Source organism: Phycodurus eques, chromosome 1 (genome assembly GCF_024500275.1).
Source record: "Phycodurus eques isolate BA_2022a chromosome 1, UOR_Pequ_1.1, whole genome shotgun sequence".
In the NCBI taxonomy this organism is placed as follows: Eukaryota; Metazoa; Chordata; class Actinopteri; order Syngnathiformes; family Syngnathidae; genus Phycodurus; species Phycodurus eques.
Window position 1 is genome coordinate 22538919 of NC_084525.1, and position 26090 is coordinate 22565008.

Here is a 26090-nt window from a genome sequence, read left to right on the forward strand (position 1 = left end):
AATTGTGACATGAAGTGTAAATATTCATTTGGGAACTATCCACTGTTTCAGCCTCCATTGAAGAAAGACAAAATGCTGGTCCTGAAGTCACAGAAAACAGGGCAGGTACACCATAATGACAGGGTGATCAGAAACTTTAGGGTCACATGCAAAATGCCAGCTAGTGGGATTATTTAAAATACAGTGGAACCTCGATTGAACGGACTAATAGGGGCGGGGGGGCGTCGTCCAATATTGCCGATTGTCTGTTACTTTGAAGCACTTTTTTTTAGGGAATATGCATACATATTACTGTTCAGTACAACATTATTGTTTATTTGTTTTTACATGGCCTACGTACCAGTACAGTACAGTTATTGTAAATAAATATTTAAAAAAAGCCTTGAAAGTTTCACATTTTATTCAAACTTACCACTCCGGTGTGCTTGGTCATGGTGACATTGTTGATGTACAGTACTCATCATAGACAAGTCACTTTTATGAGCCATGCAGAATCAGTGTGCTTCCTAGTTCCAAATCTGTTGCCAAAGGTGAACAGCTTGACAAAAAAAACCAAAAATAGCATGTTCCAGACTCCAAATAACAACGGTTTTTACTCCTCAGAGGTAACACTGCAGCCATAGTGCGCTTTCTCTGTTCTATGTACAATAGACAATAGATATACCATTGTCTAATGGCTGCCACATCAATGCCCCACATTCAACATGGCTGCCACGTGGGCACGGGAGGATCTAGTCATATTGTATATCTGTGACCTGGAAATACATCAGTCCCATTCCCTTTAAAAAAAAAAACAAAATGAAGAAAAGGGCAAACTGTCTTAATTAAAATGCAGATTTCCTACTATAAACGAGATGACTTGTCAAGTTACAGTATTTGGCTAGCAAGTTGCAAGTCATAAAGGCCTTTTCACTCGGTCAGTGTGAAAGGAGCATGACAACGACGATGGCAAGGTGCGGCCATCCCATTTTTTAAAGTGGTGACATAACAGCCTAGAAGGAAGTTGGGAGGCTTTCCCCGCTGAGTGAATCGCAACTCGGCAATACGTATGCGTCATTGTTGGAAAGGAAACCCCAAACTTTGCTGAGTTTAAGGAGGAGGAAGTGAGGCAGCAGCAAAAAACAGGGAATGGGAATATCCCATACTAATTTCACAGCAACACTCGTTTGTGAGCTTACTAATTCCAGGAAGAGTGCTTTGAGGTGTATTTCAGGCTGAGCAGGGAGCTTTGAAAGGGAGTTTGAAAGCCTCCCCACAGAGGCGTTTCGGTATATCATTTCTCTATCAGCCCAAAGTTCGGCATAGTGGGACACCGCAATTATTATGCCTTCCTCCATTTCACCCTTGTACAGTACAAGTCCGCCAAAATAGCACTCAGAAATCACTCCACTCACCCCGCTTTCCAATTGGAGGAGCTTTTTGACCTCACCGCGTCAACGCTTCACAATATAACATTTGTCTATCCGATGACCCGACGCTGAGCGTCACGTCGGAACACGCTGCTGCCCCTTCAGCACACACACAATGAATGGGAAAGCCTTGCCTAGTGCAGTGTGAAAAGGCCCTAAAAGTGGCAACTCGAGTCGACTCGAGTCAAGTCATTTGACTCGAGTCCCCCTACCTCTGCAAACAAGATACGCCAGCATTTGTGCCCCACCATAGGTGTGGTGTCTACGAAAATAGAGCCCTTAAAAGTAAACAAAACATAAACAGTGTGTGCGTTGTGTCAGTTTAATAGTCAACTCTTTTTCTTCCCCTATTATATTATACCTGACCCTTCAACTCCACCAGAGGGGACTCGGGCTGAGGACATTGCCCAGGCAGCCGAGCAGCTGAACCAGCGCTGGATCGGCTTTTGTGCTCTGTTGGCAGATAGGCTGGTATGGCTGGCCTACCAGACAAAGGTACACAGTACGCACACTCATACTGTATATGAATTGTTTCTGACCACAGGAGTTTAATGTTCTTTGATCAGAACCCGGCCAGGCCCAGTTTTCCAACTTCATAAGACCCTAGTGAGGATAAGCGGTATGGAAAATGGATGAATAATTGTCTTACACGAAATAAAAGTTTGATGGCAGTAGGCTCATGTATCAGTGCTCAAGTGTCGAAAATTTCGATTCCCACTCACCAACTTTATTGTTCTGTGTCAGAGCAACAGTTCTAAATATTTTAAAGCAGGCTTTTTATCAAAGTCAACCCTAACAAATGAGGGGTGTAACGATTCGTTTTGGCATACGATTCAATTCGGATCATAATTCGTGGTTGCTGATTTGATTCAAAGGATGATATTGGTTCATTTAGAACGATACCATCGGAAACGATTCAGTGGCTGGAAATCGATTCAGTAACTTTTGAGCCAAAAATTCTTCCAGTGTGACTGTGCAATAAATACCTGCATAATGGATAGTGCAGGTGAAGTTTCTTAGATTTCTTGTTTCTTGTAAGGGAATCGGTAAAAACTAAGATTTTCCTGATGTACTTTCCTTTTATGTCTCTTTTTGTGTACTGTCCTGTATGTGTTTTCTAATGGACTCTGAGTGATTGATTGATTGTATTGCATGAAACCCAAAACAAAGGGGAAAACAGCAACTTATTATTTATACTGTATTATTGTAGCTATGATTTTGCTTGGGCCATTTTTTCCCTCGAAAAGACATGTTTAATTGCTCTTAGAATTATGTTCTTGGAAAAATGGCTCCATTGTAAGGGGTCCCAACTGGACCCAAAGTTTGAGACTGCCTGTTCTAAACAGTCAAATACTAATTGGTAGAAACGAAGCACTGTGAGGTTGTTTTAGGAATAGTGTTAATAATACATAGAGAGCTAAATAAATAAACAAAACTGCTCTTTGTAGCACAAACGTGAGCCGGAAACAGTGTGCAGTAGTTGACGTTGTCTCTGGTTCTCCTCTTGTTCGCCTGAGTGTCCCCTCCTCGTAATCTGCTGTTGTTGTTAGCGGCTAGTGAGGTTATCTAAGATAACCAGCTTGAAAGGCTTTAAAGTGCATGGCAATTTGCTGCGAGTCACACACACACACACATCCTTAATGATTTATCTCTAGCCTCCTTCTCATCTGTTATCCACCAGACAGACCGATGTCTTACACGTCACTGAAAGTGATTAAAAAAATTACACAAACACGTACTGTGGTGTCTTGTCCAACAATTAGGAGCACTACGCAAAGGAGTGACTAGAAGTGAGCCGTAGATTAGGGCACGAGGAAGAAAAGAGGTAAAGAAGAACGTAGCGTTGTGTTAACGGCCGTGTGCTAACCGAAAAATCAAGCTAAGTAAAATTCCAATCGGTTTTCACATACACACCTCCATATAAAGCCCTGCCGTGCTTAAATCCAATGCGTTCTTTCCTAGTATCGATACAATCGACTGAATTACCTGTTAAAACAATTTCAATTGATATATTTACATCCGGAAAGCTAACTTGCCGAGCATAGATCGATCCAGTTGGATCATAGGAATATAGATCGATACATTGATATAATGAAATAATTGTGACACCTACGATGGCAAATGTATTCAAAAAAAGTTTTGGAAAAAAACACTTCAACTTAAATACTAGGCCTGGGACTTGGTTCATTCATTTTTCCAAGCCAGCGGTTCTCAAACATTTTAGACCAAGTACCCACCTCAAAAGATTTTTATCTCTCAAACTACTGCCATAATGACCAAAATTAAAATACAGTCACGTAGTAGGCCCAAGTGTTTAAAACCAAAGCAGAGGGCAGCAGAGCTGTGGGGTTTTCGTCACTGCCTGGTTTGGGTGGTGCCACCTCCCACACTCGGGGGCGGGTAGTGGGTGCTGGCTGGTATGTTTGTGTGTTTGTGTGTGTCACTCAAGATCTCCTCCTATAGACTTTTATAATTGACATAGTCTCTCCCGCCACACTTTAGTTGTACACTTGGATTCACGACCCTTGTCCTGCATGCTTCTTCTCCTGTCCTTGTCCTGTCCTATCTTGCCCTGTCCTTCCCTCACAGGGTGTAGCACTACTGCCCCATACAACACTCATATCTAATGTTTCATTGTTCTAGATATATAATGATTTACTTTTCTCATCTTGTTTGCAATTAGTGCTTTGTCGTTTGTCTTCTTTTCTCACTCCCCTTTAGAAACTTTGTTCTGTTCAACTGATCGGCTGATATCTCAATAAATAGCCATTATAATACCAAGAAACCATAGCGGCAGCTTAAAAACTCCACTGTGACACAGAAAAACTGTTGCGGCATAAAAGGGATACAGATCCTCCATTCTGCTAGACCTAATAGCCGAACACGACAAAAAAATAATAAAAAATAAAAAATTTAAAAAAGCAGAGGTTTAAGCCACCATAACATTATGCAGTTTGAACATTAACACTGTGCTTATATATAGGACAATAAAAAACCGTACTTAAATAATGATTCATTTAAAATGTATCGAACATAAAGGTTAACTCAAGAAATACCTTCATATTTTTTTTTTAAAACAAAGTTTTATGCAAATGTATTATGCTTAAAAGTTAAATACAACTGAACTGTACTAAACAAATGTACTGAAAAAGATTTAAAACATTATTAGGACTCTGCAATATTATGCACGGTTTAAAGTTTTCATTCAGTGATTCTTTCACACACTACTTGAGGGAGCTTCGTACCACGAGCCACACTTAAAGAATCACCGGTCCAAGTGACACAACATTTTTTTCATTTCCCTGATTTCTGGAATGAGGGAAAACGTATCTGGTTGTGTAAAAATAAAATAATAAATCTGCTTATCTCTGATGCACTTCAAGCCCAAGCTACAGTATTACATTGTGAAACATTGCTGCGAGTACAGACCCCAGAGCTAACTTTTCTAGTACGACCGAGGTCTCAGTAACTGGCTGAAAGAGGAGAATACATCTGATCAGTAGATGGTTTCTGAGTGAGTCTAACCAAGCCTTTCACACGGCATGGACTTGAAATTGATGAGGTCAGGTGTAACAGGCCTCAATCTGAGGCCATTGCAGGTGGAGACTGAGTTCGCATTCACGAGCTCACATATCAAGGATATAGTTTGTGAGCCAATACAGATGGAGCCTGGCTTTTTCTTGACTCGTGAGAATTAAAGCGAGGCTTCCTTTTTTGAAATGGTGTCTTGTGCGTGTGTCTGTGCGTGCGTGTGTGTGTGTGTGTGTGTGTGTGTGTGTCTACAGGTGCTCGCATTCTACAACTTGTACGAGCAGTGTGTGCAGGCAGCGGAAATGAGTGAAAACTGGCTCAAGGTTCAGCTGCCCCCATCACCAGAACCCGAGACGCTCAAGGTGCAACTGGACCGATGCAGAGTGAGTCAGTCCAAATAGGTTTCCCGTTCCCACAACCATCAGTGTCACACATGGGCACAGGAATGCATTCCATGCACATCTCATTGGTCATTTTGACACAGTCACAGAGCTGCCAGAAAGGTATACACAGAACTAAATTGATATCACTATGGTTGTAGAACTGCACTGCATTATATGGTGAGGTGTTACATATTTTGCCTCTCTCGTACAGGTGATAAGGTGCTATGCTTAGTACAGAAGAATAATCACGCAAACAATATAGAAATGATGAACAGCTCAGTAAATAATATTTTGTTTTTGAAAAGTCGACTTTTTTTACTTGCAAGTCAAAGTAAAAAATCGTCCGAACAACAGCTCTAGTCTCGAAAAGCTCGCACGTTGGGTCACTAATATCTCCAGGCACCACTGTACACATCTTTGTACTTCCCCACATGGATCTGGACCGAGACACCGAAACAGCACAACAACCCACGAGCTGAGGTGTAAACACCAAAGAGAGTCTTCTTTCCTTTCCTGTAATTTGTGTAGATTTTCATGCTTCACGAAAGGCTGCCAGGTTTACTTCTTTCAAAAAGGGTTACTCTCCTACAATGGTATAAAGTAGAAGGAAGCGAACTCAAATAAGTTATACATATAAGATACTGTATAAGATTTTACATCGCACATACCAGACAATAATTATGTATCCACTGCATTGAAGGCCAATAACAGCACTAAATACATTTTCATTGTGTTTTACCGCCAATACACACATCATATTTTCCTCCATGTGTTTGGGGAATTTGGCACGGTGATCGACTGCTTAGCACATCTGCCTCACAGTTCTAAGGAACTGGGTTCAAATCCCTCCTCGCCTGTGTGGAGTTTGCACAATCCCTTCAGGCTCTGTTGTAAAGCAAAAAAATAAATAAAAAGAAATGTCAGGAAAAGCCTACTAGAACAGCTTTATTTGATGTTAATCAGAGGCACTATAAATGGTGTCAGTTGTGTACTGAATCCCATTTAATAGGAGTTTGATTGTGATTGTTCAATTCGGCACACTGCCACATCCCCACTTATGAGAGGGTACGCACACTTGTGCAACCACATTATCTTAGTTGTTTATTTTTACTTTCCCTCTAGAAAAGATTAAAACATTTTTTTCAATTGAATTTTCAGGTTATAGGTCTCATCATTTTTGGAAAAAGTTTAGAAATTTTTCTTGGTCTCATTTTTTTTATTTCACAAAAAACATGGTATTTAAACGGTATGTCGACTTTTTATAGCCACTGTAGACAAACAACCTAGAATTCAGTCTTCATTTAGCCAAACATGCATGCTTTTGAGAACCTGGTAGGAAATAGGAATACTCAAACAAAAGCAAGTACAGGCAGAACATGCAAACTCCACACAGAAAGGTCAGAGCCAAGATTTGAACCCAGAACCTTTTAAGTATGAGACCGACATGCTATTCACATGCGTTACTGTGCCATCCGCTTTCATCATTCTTATTTGTCTTCTTTTAATTTCTTTTTTTCCATGCATCTATGTGTCTCAGTACTTTTCTGTGAGTATATGTCAGTTTCCCCATTTTAATAAAATAGACCTACTGTGGTTCAGCTTCCATTTAGTGGTCAGTTGTCTTTTCCTTCTCCATCCGATGCTTTTATTTCATTGTATGCTCTACATACATGTTTGGCTTTTTTTGTTTAGTTTAAGGTCCAGAAACCTTCTTGAGTACATTTTGTTTTTTTTATTTTTCACTCCTCCAATTTCTTGCTTGGCTTCCTCCTTATTAGCATCAGGGCCTTTATTTAAACATTTCTGTAAAAATAGAACTGATTTAACATAAAACTAATTGAGTGGAACCAAGGAAATGAAAACACAATATATTTCCTGAGTCACTAAACCATGTCTCTCTATCTTGCAGGAGGAAGTGTCCCGTCTGGCCTCCTTACAACCACAAGTGGAGCTTTTAGACAAACGTTTGGAGGAGCTAAAGGGGGAGAAAGATGGGGAGGAGGACACGTCAGCTTTCCTGGATGCCGACATCAACGTGTTCAAAGAACACTACCGCAAGGTTCTAGAGGATCTGCGGGCGAGAGAGAGGCAGCTACAACTAAGTGAGACTTTCTCTTAATGAAAATTAATGTTTTATCATCGTCGAAACATATAGACAAACTTTTTGGGAGGCCTGGCCCCTCCTCTGGGAAGTGTTTCATTGTTGTAAAGAGCATTTGTGAAGTCTGACGTCTTCCATTTCATCCCAAAATTTTAATGGGTATCAGGGCACAATTGCAGCAATTGTTTGTGTATAATACACTCTCGAGTATAATACGCACCCGCAAAATTTAACCCAAAAATCAGAAATTCCATTCTACCTATGTATAATATGCATCGTCAGTTTGCATGTATCCATACTCAAAACATGAAGTATTATCCATATTTTATTAGGTTTTTCAAAAATATGTTCAGCTCTGACGTTCATGTCGCTTCCTCACCATGCATTTCTACTTGAATTCTCATGTTAGTAATGAACAAAGATGGTGATCGACTCAAATCATTGCTCACTGATTGGACAAGTATAACATTTTAATAGTACTGTGCACCTTCTATGACCACGAGAGACGCTAGTCCATTTATCTTGGGGTCTATTTTGAAACAACAAAGCACAGTTACTGTGGGCCGTAGCGAACGGCAGAAACTTCTTCTTTTCCTTTCGGCTTGTCCCTTTAGGGGTCGCCACAGAAACAACGGAACAAAATGTACCGAACGGGACAGTTAGCTTGCTGGCTCTGCCCCCCCCCTCCAGTGATCACTGTCTTCTTAAAAGCAGCAGAGTAACTTGTCATTTATATGGTCCATGAAGTGGCAGTACAAGAAATAAATCTGCCGAAGATGCTAAATTCGACAAACATGGTGTCACCCACGAGGCCGTCATGATTCTCGGGGTGTTTTTCGAAATGTGCTCCGGAGCTGCTCTGCTTCACTTGGACTGTTTGGAAACTCAAAATGTTGTACGAATGAGGGAAACAATTACACTTTCACAGTAGAGTTAGGGTGTCTGATAGAATTTTGGAACGTACCCTCGATGAGCAGCGGAAATGTACTGTATTATGTATACATTTATAACATTACACGTTACATAGAATATTGGAATGCAAGTACACCTTTTTCACCACCCCTAGGTACCGTTATACATCTATACAATGTGATTTCTTTACCCTCCCGTTTTCCTTATACCTATGTGTAATTTTTTGGGGGGGAAAAAATGTGTATAAAATATGGGAAATTATGGTATGCTGGAAAAGAGAAGTGCATACCCTAAACTGTTTCTACAAAGTTGGAATCATAGACTTGTTCAAAAGATGTATTGGCCCTAGACATTTGTCCATATCGCTATTCTAAAACAATATAAAAGCCAAATGTAGAAATAATCGATCTTGCCCTGCCATTCAATATGTAAACACTCAATTGACTTTAGTTGAACATGTTCAGACTAAGTAAATAGAATGTTTTAACAGGATAAAATTTAGTCTGAGTATTTTTTTCCTCCCAGAATAAACAAAATTGATATACAGTGGTTTGGAAAAGAGTTCTTCATTCAGTGAACAAATAAAGCTTGATGAATGTTTAATCAAGTTTTGTTGGTGGCGCAAATTATTTATGGGGTCAGTGTTATATTTGAATGACATTACACAACACAAACATCACATAGTATGAAAATGTAAGGTGCAATACATCGTTTGTTTGTGAATAGATCATTTGTAAACAGTCCTGACAAGAAACCTAATCTTTAAACCTAGCCTTCATTCGTTTTTAAATAATGTTTGCCAAAAATGTTGTACAGAGATGGTGCAGTATGCTACATATACAGTAGTTTCAATGCACTTCTCCCGAAGTTATGGAATTTCCAACAGTTTTTGCTGGCAGCAATGTGCATTAATTTGCTGTTACTGCTAACAAATGGGAACTACGCTATACATAACATTATCATGTCCTCTGCCCTGAAGCTTTTGACAAAGCACACTTGTATGTCCCATTTAGCAGAGAAAGATTACATTTAATTTAGTCAGCACACAGCAGAGACTCATCAGCTGGAGCATATTTATTGTTTGACTGTCTTCTTCTCCATTTTGCTCATCTAGTTTTGGAGAGCTTGCCCCCAGCTCGTTATAAGGAGACTGTTTCCACGCTGTTAGTGTGGTTACAGGAATGCGAGGCCAAACTGGCTATTCCGTCCACAGCTGTTACAGAGTATCCTATTATGGAGCAGAGACTGAAGGACATGGAGGTACAGTGTTTCATTTCATGTTTACAAATTATTAATTGCAACTGCATTTCCCTTACAATTTGCAATGAACAAGATAAGCTTTCCAACTTTAAAGGGGACATATTATGGAATATTGACCTTTTTAATGCTTGCATACAAATAGTTGGGTCTCTGGAGTGTCTGCCCACCCATCAAGTGTCAAATTAAACAACCTAGTAAATCTTATATGCAGAAAAATCTATGCTTGGTTTGATAATATAAATATGTCTCCTTTAAGTGAAAATGTGTGTGAAAATTGGTGAAGTCCACTGTCTGCTTAACGTGCAGCTAGCTGGCAGCCTCGCTTGTTTCACTTTGTGTGCCTCTCTGCAACGCTGTAATTATGAGAGGTGGATGAGCGAACTCCCACTGGAACAAATCAGTCCATGGTAATGATCACAATATATGGTGTCTCCACTCGACCCTAACATGCTAAACTCTCACAAAATCTTAACAAATATAAATATTCATGTTCACAGCTTTATTTGTAAGTCAGGTTGCAAAGGAGTGGAAAAAATCTGATGAATTTCCAGGGGAAGTTCAAATGGGGGATTTTTGAAAATATTCCAAATTGAAAATTCAGGGTAATTTAATGGATATTTTGGGTCACAACACATTTAACGTTCGTAACTCGTAAGTCGGGGTACTTGTAGGTCAAGGTACAACTGTACTTGGATGAAATGTCAGTTGTTTTACTCAGGGTTGTGTATGGATGGATTGTTAATTACGTTGACGATTAAGAGCCAATATTAAATTGTGCAAATTCCTGGTTCATTCCCGTTATTCCCATAAATCCTTGTTAATTCCCATGGAAAGTTTGCATCCATCCATTTTCTTATGCTTATCCGTAGTCATGGTCGCAGGGGCAGCAATTTAAGCAGGGAAGCCCAGATTTCCTTCTCCCCAGCCACTTCATCCAGCTCTTCCGGGGTGATCCCAAAGCGCTCCCAGGCCAGCCAAGAGACATAGTCTCTCCAGCATGTCCTGAGTCGTCCCGGTGGCCTATTCCCAGTGGGACGTGCCGGAAACACCTCAACAGGGAGGCTTCCAAGGGGAAGGAGCAGCAGCTCGAGTCTGAACCCCTCCCGGATTACCAAACTTCTCACCCTATCTCCAAGGGAGAGCTCGGACACCCTGCGGAGGAAGCTCATTTTGGCTGCTTGTATCCACGGCTTGTTCTTTCAGTCATGACCCACAGCTCAGTGACCATAAGTGAGGGTAGGAAGGTAGATCGACTGGTCTATCGACTCTTCAAATTCTTCACCAAGACAAACCAATACAAAGTCTGCATCACTGCAGACGCTGCACCGATCCGCCTGTCGATCTCCCACTCCATTCTTGCCTCACTTGTGAAAAAGACCCCAAGATACCTAAACTCCTCTACTTGGGGCAGGCTCTCTTCCCTGACCCGAAAGGGCACACCACCCTTTTCCGACTGAGGACCATGGTCTCAGATTTGGAAGTGCTTATTTTCATCCCAGCCACTTCGCACTCAGCTGCAAACCCTTCCAGCAAGAGTAGAAGATCATGGTTGATGAAGCCATCAGAACCACATTATCTGCAAAAAGCCGAGACGCAATGCTGAGGCCACCAAACCAGAGCCCCTCAACACCTCGGCTGCGCCTAGAAATTCTGCCCATAAAAGTAATGAACAGAATCTGTGATAAAGGGCAGCCTTGGCGGAGTCCAACTCTCACTGGAAACAAATACGTCTTATTGCCGGCAATGCGAACCTGACTCTGACACCGGTCGTACAGGGAGGGAGCAGCCCTTATCAAGGGTTCCGGTATGCCATACTCCCGGAGCACCCCCCACAAGACCCAAGACACAGTCAAAACACCTTCTTCAAGTCCACAAAACACATGTAGACTGGTTGAGTGAACTCCCATGCATCCTCGAGGATCCTGCTGAGGTTGTAGAGCTCGTCCACTGTTCCACGGCCAGGACAAAAACGATACTGCCCCTCCTGAATCTGATGTTCGACTTCCAGACGGACCCTCCTCTGCTTCTTAAAAAGGGGGGAATACCACCCCGGTCTGCCGAATCCAGAGGCACAGTCCCCGTTGCTGAGGTGTGTTAGCCAAGACAGCCCCACAACATACAGAGCCTTTAAGAACTCCGGCCGGATCATATCCACCTCCGGGGCTCAGCCACCGAGGAGCTTTTTAACCACCTTGGTGACTTCAACCCCAGAGATGGGCCTCACCGAACTCCTCCCATTCCCGAGTTTTTGCCTCAGTGATCACCAAAGCTGCATTGCGCTTGGCCACCCAGTACCCATCAGCTGCCTCCATAGTCCCAATGGTGACAAAGGCTTCAGCTTGATGAATCCCTTACCACTGGTGTCCACCAACAGGTACGGGGATTGCCGCAACGACAGGCCCCGACCACCTTACTGCCAACGCTCCGGTCGGCCGCCTCAACAATGGAGGCTCGGAACATGGTCCATTCGGACTCGGACTCCAGGAACGTGGGCGAAGCTATGCCTGAGGTGGGAGTTGAAACTCCTTCTGCCTAGGGACACTGCCAGAAATTCCCAACAGACCTATACGTTTCGGTCTGCCAGGTCGGATCGTCATCCTCCGCCACCATCGGAGCCAACTCCCCACCAGGTGGTCATCAGTTGACAGCTCTGCCCCTCTCTTCACCAGAGTGTCCAAGACATGAGGCCACAAGTCTGATGACACGACCACAAAGTCGATCATCAAACTGTGGCCTAGGTGTCCTGGTGCCAAGTACAATTATGGACACCCTTATGTTTGAACATGGTGTTTGAAGAAGTCCAATAACAAAACACCGCTCTGATTCTGATCGTGGGCCGTTCTTCTCGATCACGCCCTTCCAGGTCTCACTATCATTGCTCACAAGAGCATTAACGTCCCCCCAGCAGAACGAGAGAGTCCCCAGCGGGAGTACTCTCCAGCTCCCTCTCCAAGGACTCCAAAAAGGGTGGATACAAAGGCACAAACAACAATCAGGACCTGTCCCCCCACCTGAAGGTGGAGGGAGGCTACCCTCTCATCTACCGGGGTGAACCCCAACATACAGGCACCAAGACATGGGGCAATCAGGATGCCCACCCCTGCTCGGCGCCTCTCGCTGTGGCTAACTCCAGAGTGAAGAAGAGTCCAACCCCTCCCAGGAGGACTGGTATTGGAGCCCAAGTCATGTGTTGAGGTGAACCTGACTATGTCAAGCAATAATTTTTCTCGACCTTGCACACCAGCTCAGGCTCTTTCCCTGCCAGACAGGTAACCTTCAACGTTCCTATAGCTACCTTCTGTAGCCGGGGATCGGATCACCAAGGTCCCTGCCATGGGTGCTACCCAGCTATCTACTATCTACGCATCCCACCCCCTTGGGTGGGATGCGTAGATAGTAGATGCTACCCCCCTTCGCCATGCTATCTCTTCGGACTGTGCCCAGCCGGGCCCCATGGCTGCAGGCCTGGCCACCAGGCGCTCACTATCGATCAGCCACCTCCAGGCCTGGCTCCAGAAGGGGGCCCTGGTGACCTGTACCTGGGCAAGGAAAAATGTCTTCCATTGTTTGCATTTATCATAGGGGATCTATGAGCCATGCGTTGTCTGGTCCCTCACCTATGACCTGCCCTGGGTGACCCTACCAGGGGCATAAAGCCCCCGACAGCTTAGCTCCCAGGATCATTGGTACACACACACCCCTCCACTACAATAAGGAGAGGGGGAAAGTTTCCAACTTTGAAATTTCCCATAATTTCTAAGAACGTAATGGTCACAGGGGATGGCAATAAGGCTCAGTACCATCTTTTGGAATCTGTTTGCAAAAAGAAAGCCAAAGTAGAAAGCAAGACATGTGCTGAGTCAATCCTTTGATGAAACCTTGTTGCCTGCTTCTCATCCTTTACTGACTTTCTTTAATACAGTAATGAAGGTTCACATGCAACACCATCATGTTAAATCAAATGATGCTCCATTATGTGAGAATGAGAGTCAGGAGACGAACGCCAATGATAAATGTCTCAGGAGATGTCAGACGTGATGATGATTTTCTCAGGTTATGCTCCCCATTATATGAATTGACAAGCATGCTTATCATTTATTATGAATGTTAAGCATTCACATTAAAGGTCGGATTCTGTCAGAATAAATCTTTTTTCTAATGTTTCATGCAGCGGCACGGTGGGCGACTGGTTAGAGCGTCAGCCTCACAGTTCTGAGGACCTGGGTTCAATCCCCGGCCCCGCCTGTGTGGAGTTTGCATGTTCTCCCCGTGCCTGCGTGGGCTTTCTCCGGGCACTCCGGTTTCCTCCCACATCCCAAAAACATGCATTAATTGGAGACTCTAAATTGCCCGTAGGCATGACTGTGAGTGCGAATGGTTGTTTGTTTCTATGTGCCCTGCGATTGGCTGGCAACCAGTTCAGGGTGTACCCCGCCTCCTGCCCGATGACAGCTGGGGATAGGCTCCAGCACGCCCGCGACCCTAGTGAGGAGAAGCGGCTCTGAAAATGGATGGATGTTTCATGCATAAAATCGGTCAAAATTAGTCTCTGCCATGGTTTAAGGTTGACATTTATGCGGTTTGTTATTTGAATCCAAAGGCGTTTTAAACACCAAAACCACATGCAGACGGAGGCTTACATTTATTGTCGCCAGCAATGATCATCACAGCCACTACCATTCACATGAAGGAGAGTGGATGACGAGCTCAAAATAGCTCTTTTTATTGTCACCCACGTCTTATCTCAGCTCACATTCCCTATTAGTGGGCCAACAATCCAACCCTTGGTGAATTGTGCTTCACAATGATTTATACACACTGAACGGGCCCTCGCCTCACCCACGCCACACCGACATGCCTTCACCATCTTGATTCTCTTGAGCTGGTCGGCAGCAGCTCGTGTACGGCAGCACGGGGCACAACGTGCCGGCGGCCCACTTGGGAGGACAGGCGTGGTAGAGGCACCCGCACCCGGCAAGAAAGCAATGTGAGCTAAGCAAGTGAATTAAGAAGTTTGTGTCTAAATGCATGATACATGTTGGAAGATATTTGCACAAATCTGCCAAGACTGAGAACTATGTAGTACTGAATTTTGAATATATAGCATAAAATAGTTTTTCACCATTTCAGTATTTCAGATTTTTTTGGGGCAGGTTAATACAGCATGAGCCCCCCAACCCCCACTATATAAGATCTTGAGTGCCTTCATTCCCATCAGTGGTTATCTGGTGCAATTGCGATTCACTGATTTATTCATTTTTGTTTGTTTTTGTTTTTTTTCAATTAAAAAAAAAATATTGTATTATACTTTTTTGGGAGTTAAGGTTAGCGTTTTTCGTGAAAAATGCTGATTGGCAGTATATCCCCGCGTATTCAATAATTCTTTGGGTTCATTATTTTTTTTTTTAAACCAATGATAATGGCCATCAACTATGTATGAGTTTTACTAATTGCAGTCGGGCCTGATCCCTATCCTCAGCGAATAGCGGGGTCCACTCTACTGTATTTTCCAGCTAGCTTGTCAACTTAAAGCCTAAGTTGACAAATAGTAATTTCGCAGCTCAAACATGTAGGGGTGTGTCGGCATAAAAAAGATGCTAGATGAGTAGTAGCGTCCATTTTCAGGGGACGTGATTTCACACATTCAAGGCATGGGCTTGATTTTTCATGATTTTGAAGCCTCATTTTTTTAGACCTGGCGATTTTTCCTAATCTTTCAAATTTGGCTGAGTTGTTAACAACACTCTTCTCTGTAGTGTGTCACATTTAGAAGACATTTATTTACACTTTATATAATATATCATGAACGTTTCATCAATTTCACTACAGATTCAGACTCAGTCAAAGAACAAAATCTAAAGTTTGTTAGGGATATTACTTTCTAAGCCAGAAAAGGGGACATTATATTTGCTTACTTTTTTTCTGCCAGAAAATCAACAGCAATGGTGCATATTTGCAGAGGATCTTTACATCTGTCAGCTTTCACATTTTCAGTTTTTTCTGAGGGAAATGCAATTTTTACTCTCTTGTACAGTATATATTTTTAACAAGTCATATGTATGTGGTGGGGAGACAAAATGGCTTTCCCCCTCCATATGACTCTCCAGGCACTCCAGGTGGCACTGACCAGTCACCAGGGGCAAGTGGACTACCTGACATCTGCTGTAGAACAGGTTTTCCAGAAAGCTCCACCTGAAATCTGCCAGAAGTAAGAGTTTCTCTCTTTCCAGTTATAATACGTCAAATACGAAAAAAAAAAAAAAAAAAAAAGCTTAGAAACACTTTTTAATTTCTAGGTATCACACTGAAATGGACAACATCATGGCTCGCTGGAGGCGACTAAGCACCACGTTGACTGATAACACCAAGACAATCAAGGAGCTCATGGCCAAACTCATGCAGTTTGAGGTGAGACGGGAACACACACACCTAATAAGCACTAATGTATTTTAAACTAGAAATTTCATACATTTCATTTGAATAAACCTGTCACTGAGCCAAAGTTCCAAGAATTATAATGAGGACCATTATTACATCATAGCATATGCAGTCGTAGCAATACCCAGATATATGGCAAGCAATTTGAGCATTTATTTGATATCCTTGCTCTCCAGCTTAAGGTCTATGTGCTAGTACGCTCTTTGTCGTCACTGGTAGGACAGTTTAGCGCACTAGTAGAACAACTGTCTTACTATTAACCTGTTTTCCACTATTGCCTTACACTCCCGAATGACATTTCTGTGCACTAGTAGAACAATTACAGTTACGAGTTGGCCAAACTGTGCAATAGTTGACATTTGCAATCTTCTACTACTTATAGTGAAGCGCTATATGTTATCTAGTAGAATTTTGTAATGTCACTCAGAGAACAACTAGAAAACACTTGTTCAACCCCAATTCCAATGAAGTTGGGACGTTGTCCATCCGTCCATTTTCTGTACCGCTTTATCCTCACAATGGGTCGCGGGAGTGCTGGCGCCTATCTCAGCTATCAACGGGCAGGATCCGGGGTACACCCTGGACTGGTTGCCAGCCAATCGCAGGTTGGGACGTTGTGTTAAACAGAATACAATGATTTGCAAATTATGTTCAACCTATATTAAATTGAAAACATTACAAAGACAGGATATTTGATGTTCAAACTGATAAACTTTATTGTTTTTAGCAAATAATCATTAACTTAGAATTTTATGGCTGCAACACATTCCAAAAAAGCTGGGACAGGTGGCAAAAAACACTCAGAAAGTTGAGGAATGCTCAACACAGTGGTAAACATGACCCTGTCCCAGCTTTTTTGGAACGTGTTGCAGCCATAAAATTCTAAGTTAATGATTATTTGCTAAAAACAAAAAAGTTTATCAGTTTGAACATTAAATATATATTCAATTAAATATGGGTCGAACATGATTTGGAAATCATTGTATTCTGTTTTTATTTATGTTTAACACAATGTCCTAACTTCATTGGAATTGGGTTGTAGAATAACTACGTTACTAGTAGAATCAGTTGCAGGCAATTTTCAACTACTGCACAGTTTTTACTCACTAGTAACGTAGTTGCTGTACAAGTGCGCCCTAATCGTTCATCTTGTGCGCAAATTTTTTTTATACAGTAGTGAAAGGCAGTAGTGGGGAAAAAATGCTACTAATAAGACATAGTTTTTCTACTAGTGTGTTGACAAAGAACATCGTGTACTAGTACATGGATCTAAAACTGGATATCAAGGATAGAGCTCGGACTCGCCATGTCATTGTCCAACAAATAAAATCGCAGCATTTTGGGGTGGGGGGTCACAGATTTTGTCACAACACCAGAAAAGGACCATTATTACCACCAGAAAAGGACCATTATCATAGCATATGCAAACAATGCATGTTGTGTGTCCCAGTGATCCTAGGAGCTAAGTTGTCTGGGGCTATATGCCCCTGGCAGGGTCACCCATGACAAACAGGTCCTAGGTGAGGGACCAGACAAAGCACGGCTCAAAGACCCCTAATGATGACGACAAACAATGAACTTCGTTTTCTCTTGCCTGGACGCGGGTCACCGGGGCCCCCCACTGGAGCCTGACCTGGTGGTGGGGCTCGAAGGCGAGCGCCTGGTGGCCGGGCCTGCACCCATGGGGCCCGGCCGGGCACAGCCCGAAAGGGTAACATGGGTCCCCCTTCCCGTGGGCTCACCACCTGTGGGAGAGACCATAGGGGTCGGGTGCAGTGTGAGCTGGGCGGTGGCCGAAGGCGGGGACCTTGACGATCCGATCCCCGGCTACAGAAGCTGTCTCTAGGGAACGCCTCGGGATCCCCCTGGAAGAGCTGGTTGGAGTGGCTGGGGAGAGGGAAGCCTGGGCGTCCCTGCTAAAGCTACTGCCCCCGCGACCTGACCCAGATAAGCGGTAGAAAATGGATGGATGGATGGACCAGAAAAGACAGCTGATGCATTTTGGCTCTTGCGCTTTAGCAGTCCATTTTTCCCGCCGAAAAAAAGCTGTTGCCAAAATGCTTCTTTTTAGTTTAAAATGGCTCACTTTAACCAGAATACCCCACTGCTTTGTGGCCGTGGTGTTTTGCAGTGGCCTCCTAATTCCACGCTGGCTAGCAACGTCTGCTTCTAATTAGCCTGCTAGTTGACTTAGCTGTTAGTTAGTGGTAGCTGGCTAGCTCTCGTCAACTTATCTGCCACTATGTGTTGAATGAATCTTGCATAACTTTATCCAATGTTTCTGCCGCTGTGTGCCATGAACATCCGTGAAGCTCCTCATGGCTATCAGACGCCTCGTTCCAAGGAGCTTATCGTCTTGGGGAGAGTACAGCTCCATGGTGCGCGTGAACTGTGGCTAAAACTGCGCATATACGCATGCGCAGTAAGACAAAATGGCGGCTGAAGTAAACAAAGAATTGCAGCTCTTGTCAGAATATAATACGTATGGTTTCATTTGAATGGGAAAATTATGGTAAGGAATTTGTTTTCTCATTACGATTCACTAGACAATCCGAATCCCCACTGATGCGTTCGTAGCACAAATCAAGGCTATTGAATAAATGCTCAAACAGCTTGCCATATACCATATATTTGACTAGGGCATACTAGGAGGACAACTTACTGGAGAGACAAAACTGTGCGCAAGTTGGCATCTGCGCGCCAGGTGAAGTGCTAGATGTTAGCTAGTAGGATTTTATTGTGTCACTAGTAGCACTCAGTTGTCAACTAGTGCAGAGTTTAGCCTCACTAGTAACAAGTAGTTAGTAGTAGTGTGCCCTAGTGTTCCAATAGCACTATTAATATCATATGGTAGTGGAAGGCAGTAGTGGGAATTTTTTTTCCAAGTGAGACATAGTCATTCTACTAGTGTGTCGAAGTCATTCTACCAGTACATGGACCTGAAGCTGATATCGAATAAATGCTCAAAGGGCTTTCCATGCAAATATTAGTTCATTATGTCTCCTTGGCTTTCTCAGCTTTCACATAACAAAACTCTTCCCATTAGAATGATGTGAAGACATTAAAGAAGTGGATGGCAGATGTGGATGTCTTCCTGAATGAGGAATGGCCAGCACTCGGAGACTCTGAAGCACTGGAGAAACAACTGGAACAGTGTGCGGTGAGCAGAACTCCTGCTGCCCATCGTGAGTTAAACCACTTAAATGCTGACCAAAATTGATTGGCAGGCCTTGGTGAACGACATCCACACCATCCAGCCCAGCGTCAATGGAATCAACAAAGTGGGCCTGCAGCTAAAGAAGGAGGCGGAGCTCCCTTTTGCAATTCATATTCAGAAGGAACTGGATGGCCTGAATGCCCAGTGGGAGAACGTTTGCAAACAGGTGGGTACAACTTGCCCTCGCAGGCCAATATCTCTATTCAAGTTCCTGATTTCATGGGTCTACGTGCAATGTCCCCTTCAAGGCTTATGCTAAGAAGTCAGCTCTGAAAGGTGGCTTGGATAAAACAATGGCTCTGAGGAAGGAGATGCAGGAGATGCAGGAGTGGATCAACCAGGCCGAGGAAGACTACCTGGAGAGAGATTTCACTTACAAAACACCCGAAGAATTACGCAAAGCAGTGGAGGAGCTCAAGGTATCTGGCACCTTTTGTCCGTCTGTTTCCCAGTACAAAGCTTACTTTCAGATTTTGTATATCGATATATGTTCTACTTATACTCCAGAGGTTATTTTGTTGCAGCCTATCCCTATGATTTAGAGTAGAGTGAGATGGAGGGTACACCGTGGACTGATCACCTGTCAGGCACAAAACTGACAGAGAGAGACACCACCGTTTACGCTCACATTCGCACCTACGGCCAATTTAGAGTCATCAGTGAACCTATGTTTTTGGACAGTGGAAGAAAGCCATATTATTTGGAGAGAACCCACACCAGCCTAGAGAGAACAATTAATGCAACATTTCAGAAAACTGGGAAGTAAATATAAATAAATATCCCACTCGTAATTTACATGGTCTGCCGTCGAAGAACTTGGCTGACCACTTCAATAAGTGAGTGATAAGTGAGTCAATAAGTCAGTTTTTGTATGCCATAGTTTTTATATGATTAAGTTTTCGATGTCCCCCCCCCGCCCCCCATCTAAAATTTGTCTCGTTTTTTTTCTTTCTTTTTTTTTACACCTGCTCGTTTTTTTGTGCAAAAAAAAAAAGAATTTTACCGGAATCAATGCGCGTTCATCCAAGGTATTACGTGGTAGTATAAATTGTATATAAAGGGATTAATAGACGATGTGGGGTATTTCACAATGCAAGCTTTTATGAACAACTCAAAGAAATAAACCTCCTGGTCTGCTCTGCGATAATCTGCATAACACATCCCGTCAAAAGGATTATGTGTTTGTTGTCTGTTCTGACCAGGACACTCTTGTAAAAGAGATTTATCATCTCAATGAGGTTTTCCTGGATACATAAAGGTTAAATCAAATAAATAAAAAAGTTGGACTTTCAAAATTAAAGCATCCAACACAACACAGTTTCACTACCTTTTCTTGGGCAACATATGGAGGTTTAACAGTTGTACTCAATAAACAAGCCCAAAACAGTTTGAGTGTGACTGCTAAATACGCCACCTACGGGACGTATAAAGTGTGGTGAAACAGTTATTAAACTGGTCATCTTTTGTTTTGACCTTGAGTTGTCAGGATGTTATGTTAATGTTGACCCAACTTTTCCAAGTGTTTCAAAGCAGATGTGGGGGCTTGTTATTGCCTTGAGTTGTTAATAAAAGCTTGCATTGTGAAATATAATTTGCCGTCCATCTGTGGAACTCTTTTTACACAGTACACTATAAGTTCTGGGTGCTAATCATTTGATAAAGAAGGTGAGAAAGACTAGAATCCAAGATAGAACTTGGAAAATGGTTCATCTCGATTGGCTGAAAATGGATGGATGGATGGATGGTTTTTAGTCAGACTTTCTGGAAGAGATTAATTACAAAAAACAGGTTTCCACTGTATATCCTTTGATTGATCTATAATTGGCAATGATGCATTTTAGTATAAACAAATATTTTACACTGATGATTTTACATCAGTCCCAATTTATCCATCCATCCATTTTCTGAGCCGCTTCTCCTCACTAGGGTCGCGGGCGTGCTGGAGCCTATCCCAGCTGTTATCGGGCAGGAGGCGGGGTACACCCTGAACTGGTTGCCAGCCAATCGCAGGGCACATACAAACAAACAACCATTCGCACTCACAGTCATGCCTACGGGCAATTTAGAGTCTCCAATTCATGCATGTTTTTGGGATGTGGGAGGAAACCGGAGTGCCCGAAGAAAACCCACGCAGGCACGGGGAGAACATGCAAACTCCACACAGGCGGGGCCGGGGATTGAACCCGGGTCCTCAGAACTGTGAGGCTGACGCTCTAACCAGTCGCCCACCGTGCCGCCCAGTCCCAATTTAGTAGGGATTAATGTGTGACATCACTGTGAAGTCGTACTTTGTTCAGGTTGGAAATGTTCAACTATGCAGCAATCTGGAATGTATCATTTGGCCCAAGGAAATATCCTAAAACTTCCCATCTAAGTTGCAGCAGCGAGCCCTAACCACAGTGATGCATCTTGCATCTTTGATGGGGAGATTTCAACACCCCCCCCCCCCCAATCAGTCGAAAATGTATCATATGCAAGCATCAATTGATATTGGTGTAATAAAAAGCTGTTTCTCTCCTCGCCAAAGCTTTGTGTCTCCCTTTCTTGCACCGTTCGCCCCTCAATTTTCTAACTGCATCGTTTTACTTAACATAATGTGGTGTATATGTGATGTAAATTGTTGGCAGTGTTAGCGCTGTGACGCTCTCAGAAGACTTGGTTCAGCCCTCTTCTCGTTAGAGGTTTGCTCGAAAGAGTTGAAAATGAAAAATGGATTGTCCCCTTGTTTTTTAATCTTGTGACTTCTCATTCCTTCTGCTTTTGCTCCCACTTATTATTTTCCTCTTTTCGGGATGTGTGGGCTATACTGCTTCATTCACTGTGCCACGCAAGGCTTTGTCAATTGTGATTTGTCTGATGGTTCAGCCCTTCCTTCTTAAGCTTACCCCATCACACCGCTTGCTCTTTTCCTCCACCGTGTGCATCTATCCTTTAACCAAATATGTTGCCTCTCCATCAGAGGGCCCAGGAAGAGGTCCACTCCAAGGAGCTCAAAGTCAAACTCCTGACTGACAGCGTGAATAGTTTCATCGCCAAGGCACCGCCCACTGCTCATGATGCATTGCGTTCAGAGCTTGATGTGCTGAAGGTCAACTACCAGCGCCTTTGCAGCCGCCTGGACGGAAAATGCAAAACTCTGGAGGTAATATTTTTTTTCAACTGGTCAAAGCAAAGTGGAGAGAGATGTGACTGTTTATCGATGTCAGTGATGACACCTAATACCACCTACAAAAATACTTACCCCTCCAACTACCACCATCATGACAGACATTAAAATACAGTAGTAATGTAGTGGGCCCAAGTGTTAATCAAAAACGAGAGGTTTTATTCCTAAAAAATATATTTAGTACTATTTTAAACCACAGTAACATTATGCGTAGTTTGAACACTAATAGTGTGCTTTAATATAGAAAAATGCGGGGAAAAAAACAGTTTTTAGGTAATTCAATTTAAATGTATTGCACATAAAAGTTACAAAAAATTGTTCTTGGATAAATGTTGAACAACAAACAGTTCTTTAAGATGAAATGCAAATGTGTTAAACGTTAAATACAACTGAACTATACTTAGCTAGTGATTCTTTTTGTGTGCCGCTAGAGGGAACCCAGATACCACGACTGTTACCACCCGTGAAGAATCACGCTTTCAAATGTATCACCCTGACAAAATTTTTGGCATCATAGCTTTTTGGCAAGTCAAGGCACAATATAGTATACTGTCAAGATACCCCATTATGAGGATGCATTCATCCATCCATTTTCTATACCGCTTATCTACACTAGGGTTGCAAGTGAGCTGGAACCTATCCTAGCTGACTTTGGGCGAGAGGCACGGTACACCCTGGACTGGTCGCTAGCCAATCGCAGGCCACATATAGACAAACAAGCATTCAGACTTGGGCTGCACGATATTTTGTTTTCGCATCATCATCGTGATGTATGTGGTCACAACAGCCACATCACAGCGTGAGTCACAAGGTGCGTTCAAGGACACTGCATAAATGGGAATGAATATGTTCTTTTATAATACAGTCCATCATTGTAAAAATTGATTACCAGGAAAATTATTATTTGTATCACAATGCTTTGGTTAAAACACTGTATGATCACACTTTGATAATCCAACCATCCATATTCTGTACCGCTTATCCTCACTCGGGTCACGGGCGTGCTGGAGCCTATCCCATCTGACTGTGAGCGAGAAGCGGGGTACACCTTGAACTGGTCCCCAGCTAATCGCAGGGCACATATAAACAAACAACCATTTGCGCCCACATTCAAAACTATGGGCAATTTAGAGTCTTCAATTAACCTACCATGCATGTTTTTGAAATGTGGGAGGAAACCGAAGTACCCGGAGAAAACCCACCCAGGCACGGGGAGAACATGCAAACTCCACACAGGCAAGGCCGGATTTGAGCCCAGGTCCTCAGAAATGTGAGGCAGATGTGCTAACCAGTCCGTCACTGTGCCGCCCACTGTGATAATATGGAATTTATTTTGTTTTGTAGTATAAGAATAGATAAATTGTTCTGTTAATATAGTCAGCCAGAGCTTAGTTATCAATGTCATTTCACCATTGTTCCTGTCATACTGTGTTGTGTGTTTTTGTTTGCACATTAAGCACAAGTCCTGTTATTTTTAAATTCCTCATTTAAAACAAAAAACACCATTCAGGTGTTAGTTTTTCCTCATGTTTTTTAGATTGTGGGGTGAAAGCTGCTGCTGGCTACTGGTGTGGACTAAATGGGTGGCAACAATGGGGAAATAAAATGTCAGTATTTTGAGGGGAATAGCCCTTGTTCTTTCCATCACAACGCACAGCTGAGGGTAGGAATATAGATCGACTGGTAAATTGAAAGATGGCCTTTCAGCTCAGCTCCTTCTTCACCACAACGGATCGATACAGTCTATATCACTGCAGACACTGCTCTGATCTGCCTGTCGATCTCGCGTTCCACTTTTCTCTCACCCGTGAACAAGACCCCAAGATACTTGAAGTCCTCAATTTAGGACAGGAGGATCCAATCCCCAACCTGGAAAGGGAACTTCACCCTTTTTTGACTGAGGACCGTGACTCAGATTTGGAGGTGCTGATTTTCAGCCCAACCGTTTCAGTAAGAGTTGGAGATCACGGCTTGATGAAGCCAACAGAACCACATCATCTGCAAAAAAAGCATAGATGCAATAGTGAGGCCAACAAAACAGACCCCTTCTACGCCTCATCTGCGCCGAGAATTTCTGTCCATTAAAGTTATGAACAGAATCAGTGACAAAGGGCAGCCTTGGCGGAGTCCAACCCTCGCCAGAAACGAATCCAGCTTACTGCCGGCAATGGGGAGCAAATTCTGACACTGGTCGTACATATCAGGGGGTTTGGTACCCCATACTCCTGAAGCACCCCCGCAGTACTCCCCAAAGGACACAGCGAATGCCTTCTCCAAGTTCATAAAACATATGCAGACTGGTTGGACGAACTCCCACGCACCCTCGAGGACCCTGCCGTGGGTGTAGAGCTGGTCCACTGTTCCACGTACTGTGAACACATACAGTATAAATGTGTGATCGCCTATTATTACATATACACAACACATCTATGGACAATTAGTTTTGAAATCAGAAGTAAGTAAAAAATGTCTGAACTATTATTCAATTTATTTTAAATGGGGAATTGGTAACACAGAAATGGTTGCAATAGCTCACTGTTATCAAAAGTGAAGACATTTAGCTGTTTTGGTATTTTATCAAGAGACATGAAGTCGATGCACATCATTTGCTTTGGCGGGCCATATAAAATTATGTGCCGGGCTGGATCTGGCCCCCTGGCCATGAATTTGACACCTATAGTTTAGACCAGTGGTTTCGAAGACCTTACTTACTTTATTAAGTCTGTGTAGGGTTCCTACGTAATGTATGAATACATTAGTGAGCTGAAAATAGTCTGGGCACAAAGATATTTATATATATTATAAGGAAACTCTGCACTTACACACCTGCATGCAATTTCCTTTTCTAAGTCACATTCGTTGCATGTTCTGCCTCATATCCCTGCCCTTTTCATGCCCTCATTTAACCATGAATGGTCAATGTAAATCACCTCATGAAAGAAATTTTTTATCAATGCGCTTGTTGATCAATGGCTCTAAAAGGTATCATGGCAGCAAGTAGAAAAAAGACCAAGAAACCAAAACCTTTTGACAAAATTGTTGTACTTATCAGTGGGGCAGAAATGAGAGAGAAAATGCTTTGATTGCATCCTCATTATCTTCCATCTGATTTTTCGTGGATGTTTTTTCTTCCATCAACGGATTTACAGTGTCTGAGTAATTATGGTCCATGTGTGGTGCAGGAGGTTTGGGCATGTTGGTGCGAGTTGCTGTCCTACCTGGAACAGGAGAATGCCTTCCTGGACCAGCTGGAGCAGAAACTTGATGTAGCTGAGAACCTCCAAGGAGGAGCAGAGGAGATACAAGAGGCGCTAGATGTAAGTGTTCACAAAACTTTAACTTTTATGCCATGCACTCCTTGTCTTGAAGTCACACCAAAGCAAGGGTAAGAGGTACATACTGTGATACTGCAACGGAGAAATGATAGTGTAGAAAAAGAGTTTGCATTTCATTGTCTTTTATAGCAGAAAAACCAACAAAGGAGTTGGCCTTTTATTGTCTTTATTATAGAAGTAAAGCAACAAAAACTAAAAAGCAGCTGCAGTTGGATCTCATCCGGTTTTTGCCAAAGTGAGATACAGCTTTGGCTCACAGGCAAATATTTATACAGTTCCATTCACAGCAATCACACTCCTGTTGTCTGGTTATTTAATGCCAAGGCCGTACATGACTT

The 26090-nt window shown here is 42.9% G+C and overlaps 1 protein-coding gene across 1 annotated transcript in view; it reads left to right on the forward strand.

The window, feature by feature from the left end:
* LOC133405989 (dystrophin-like) overlaps positions 1–26090 on the forward strand; it is a 216857-nt gene that overhangs the window by 80082 nt on the left and 110685 nt on the right. The window contains 11 exon segments of the mRNA XM_061683126.1: positions 1792–1904; positions 5195–5323; positions 7233–7425; positions 9451–9596; positions 15704–15804; positions 15893–16004; positions 19081–19194; positions 19262–19417; positions 19500–19670; positions 22211–22393; positions 25600–25734. Coding sequence (XP_061539110.1) covers positions 1792–1904; positions 5195–5323; positions 7233–7425; positions 9451–9596; positions 15704–15804; positions 15893–16004; positions 19081–19194; positions 19262–19417; positions 19500–19670; positions 22211–22393; positions 25600–25734 — 1553 coding nt within the window.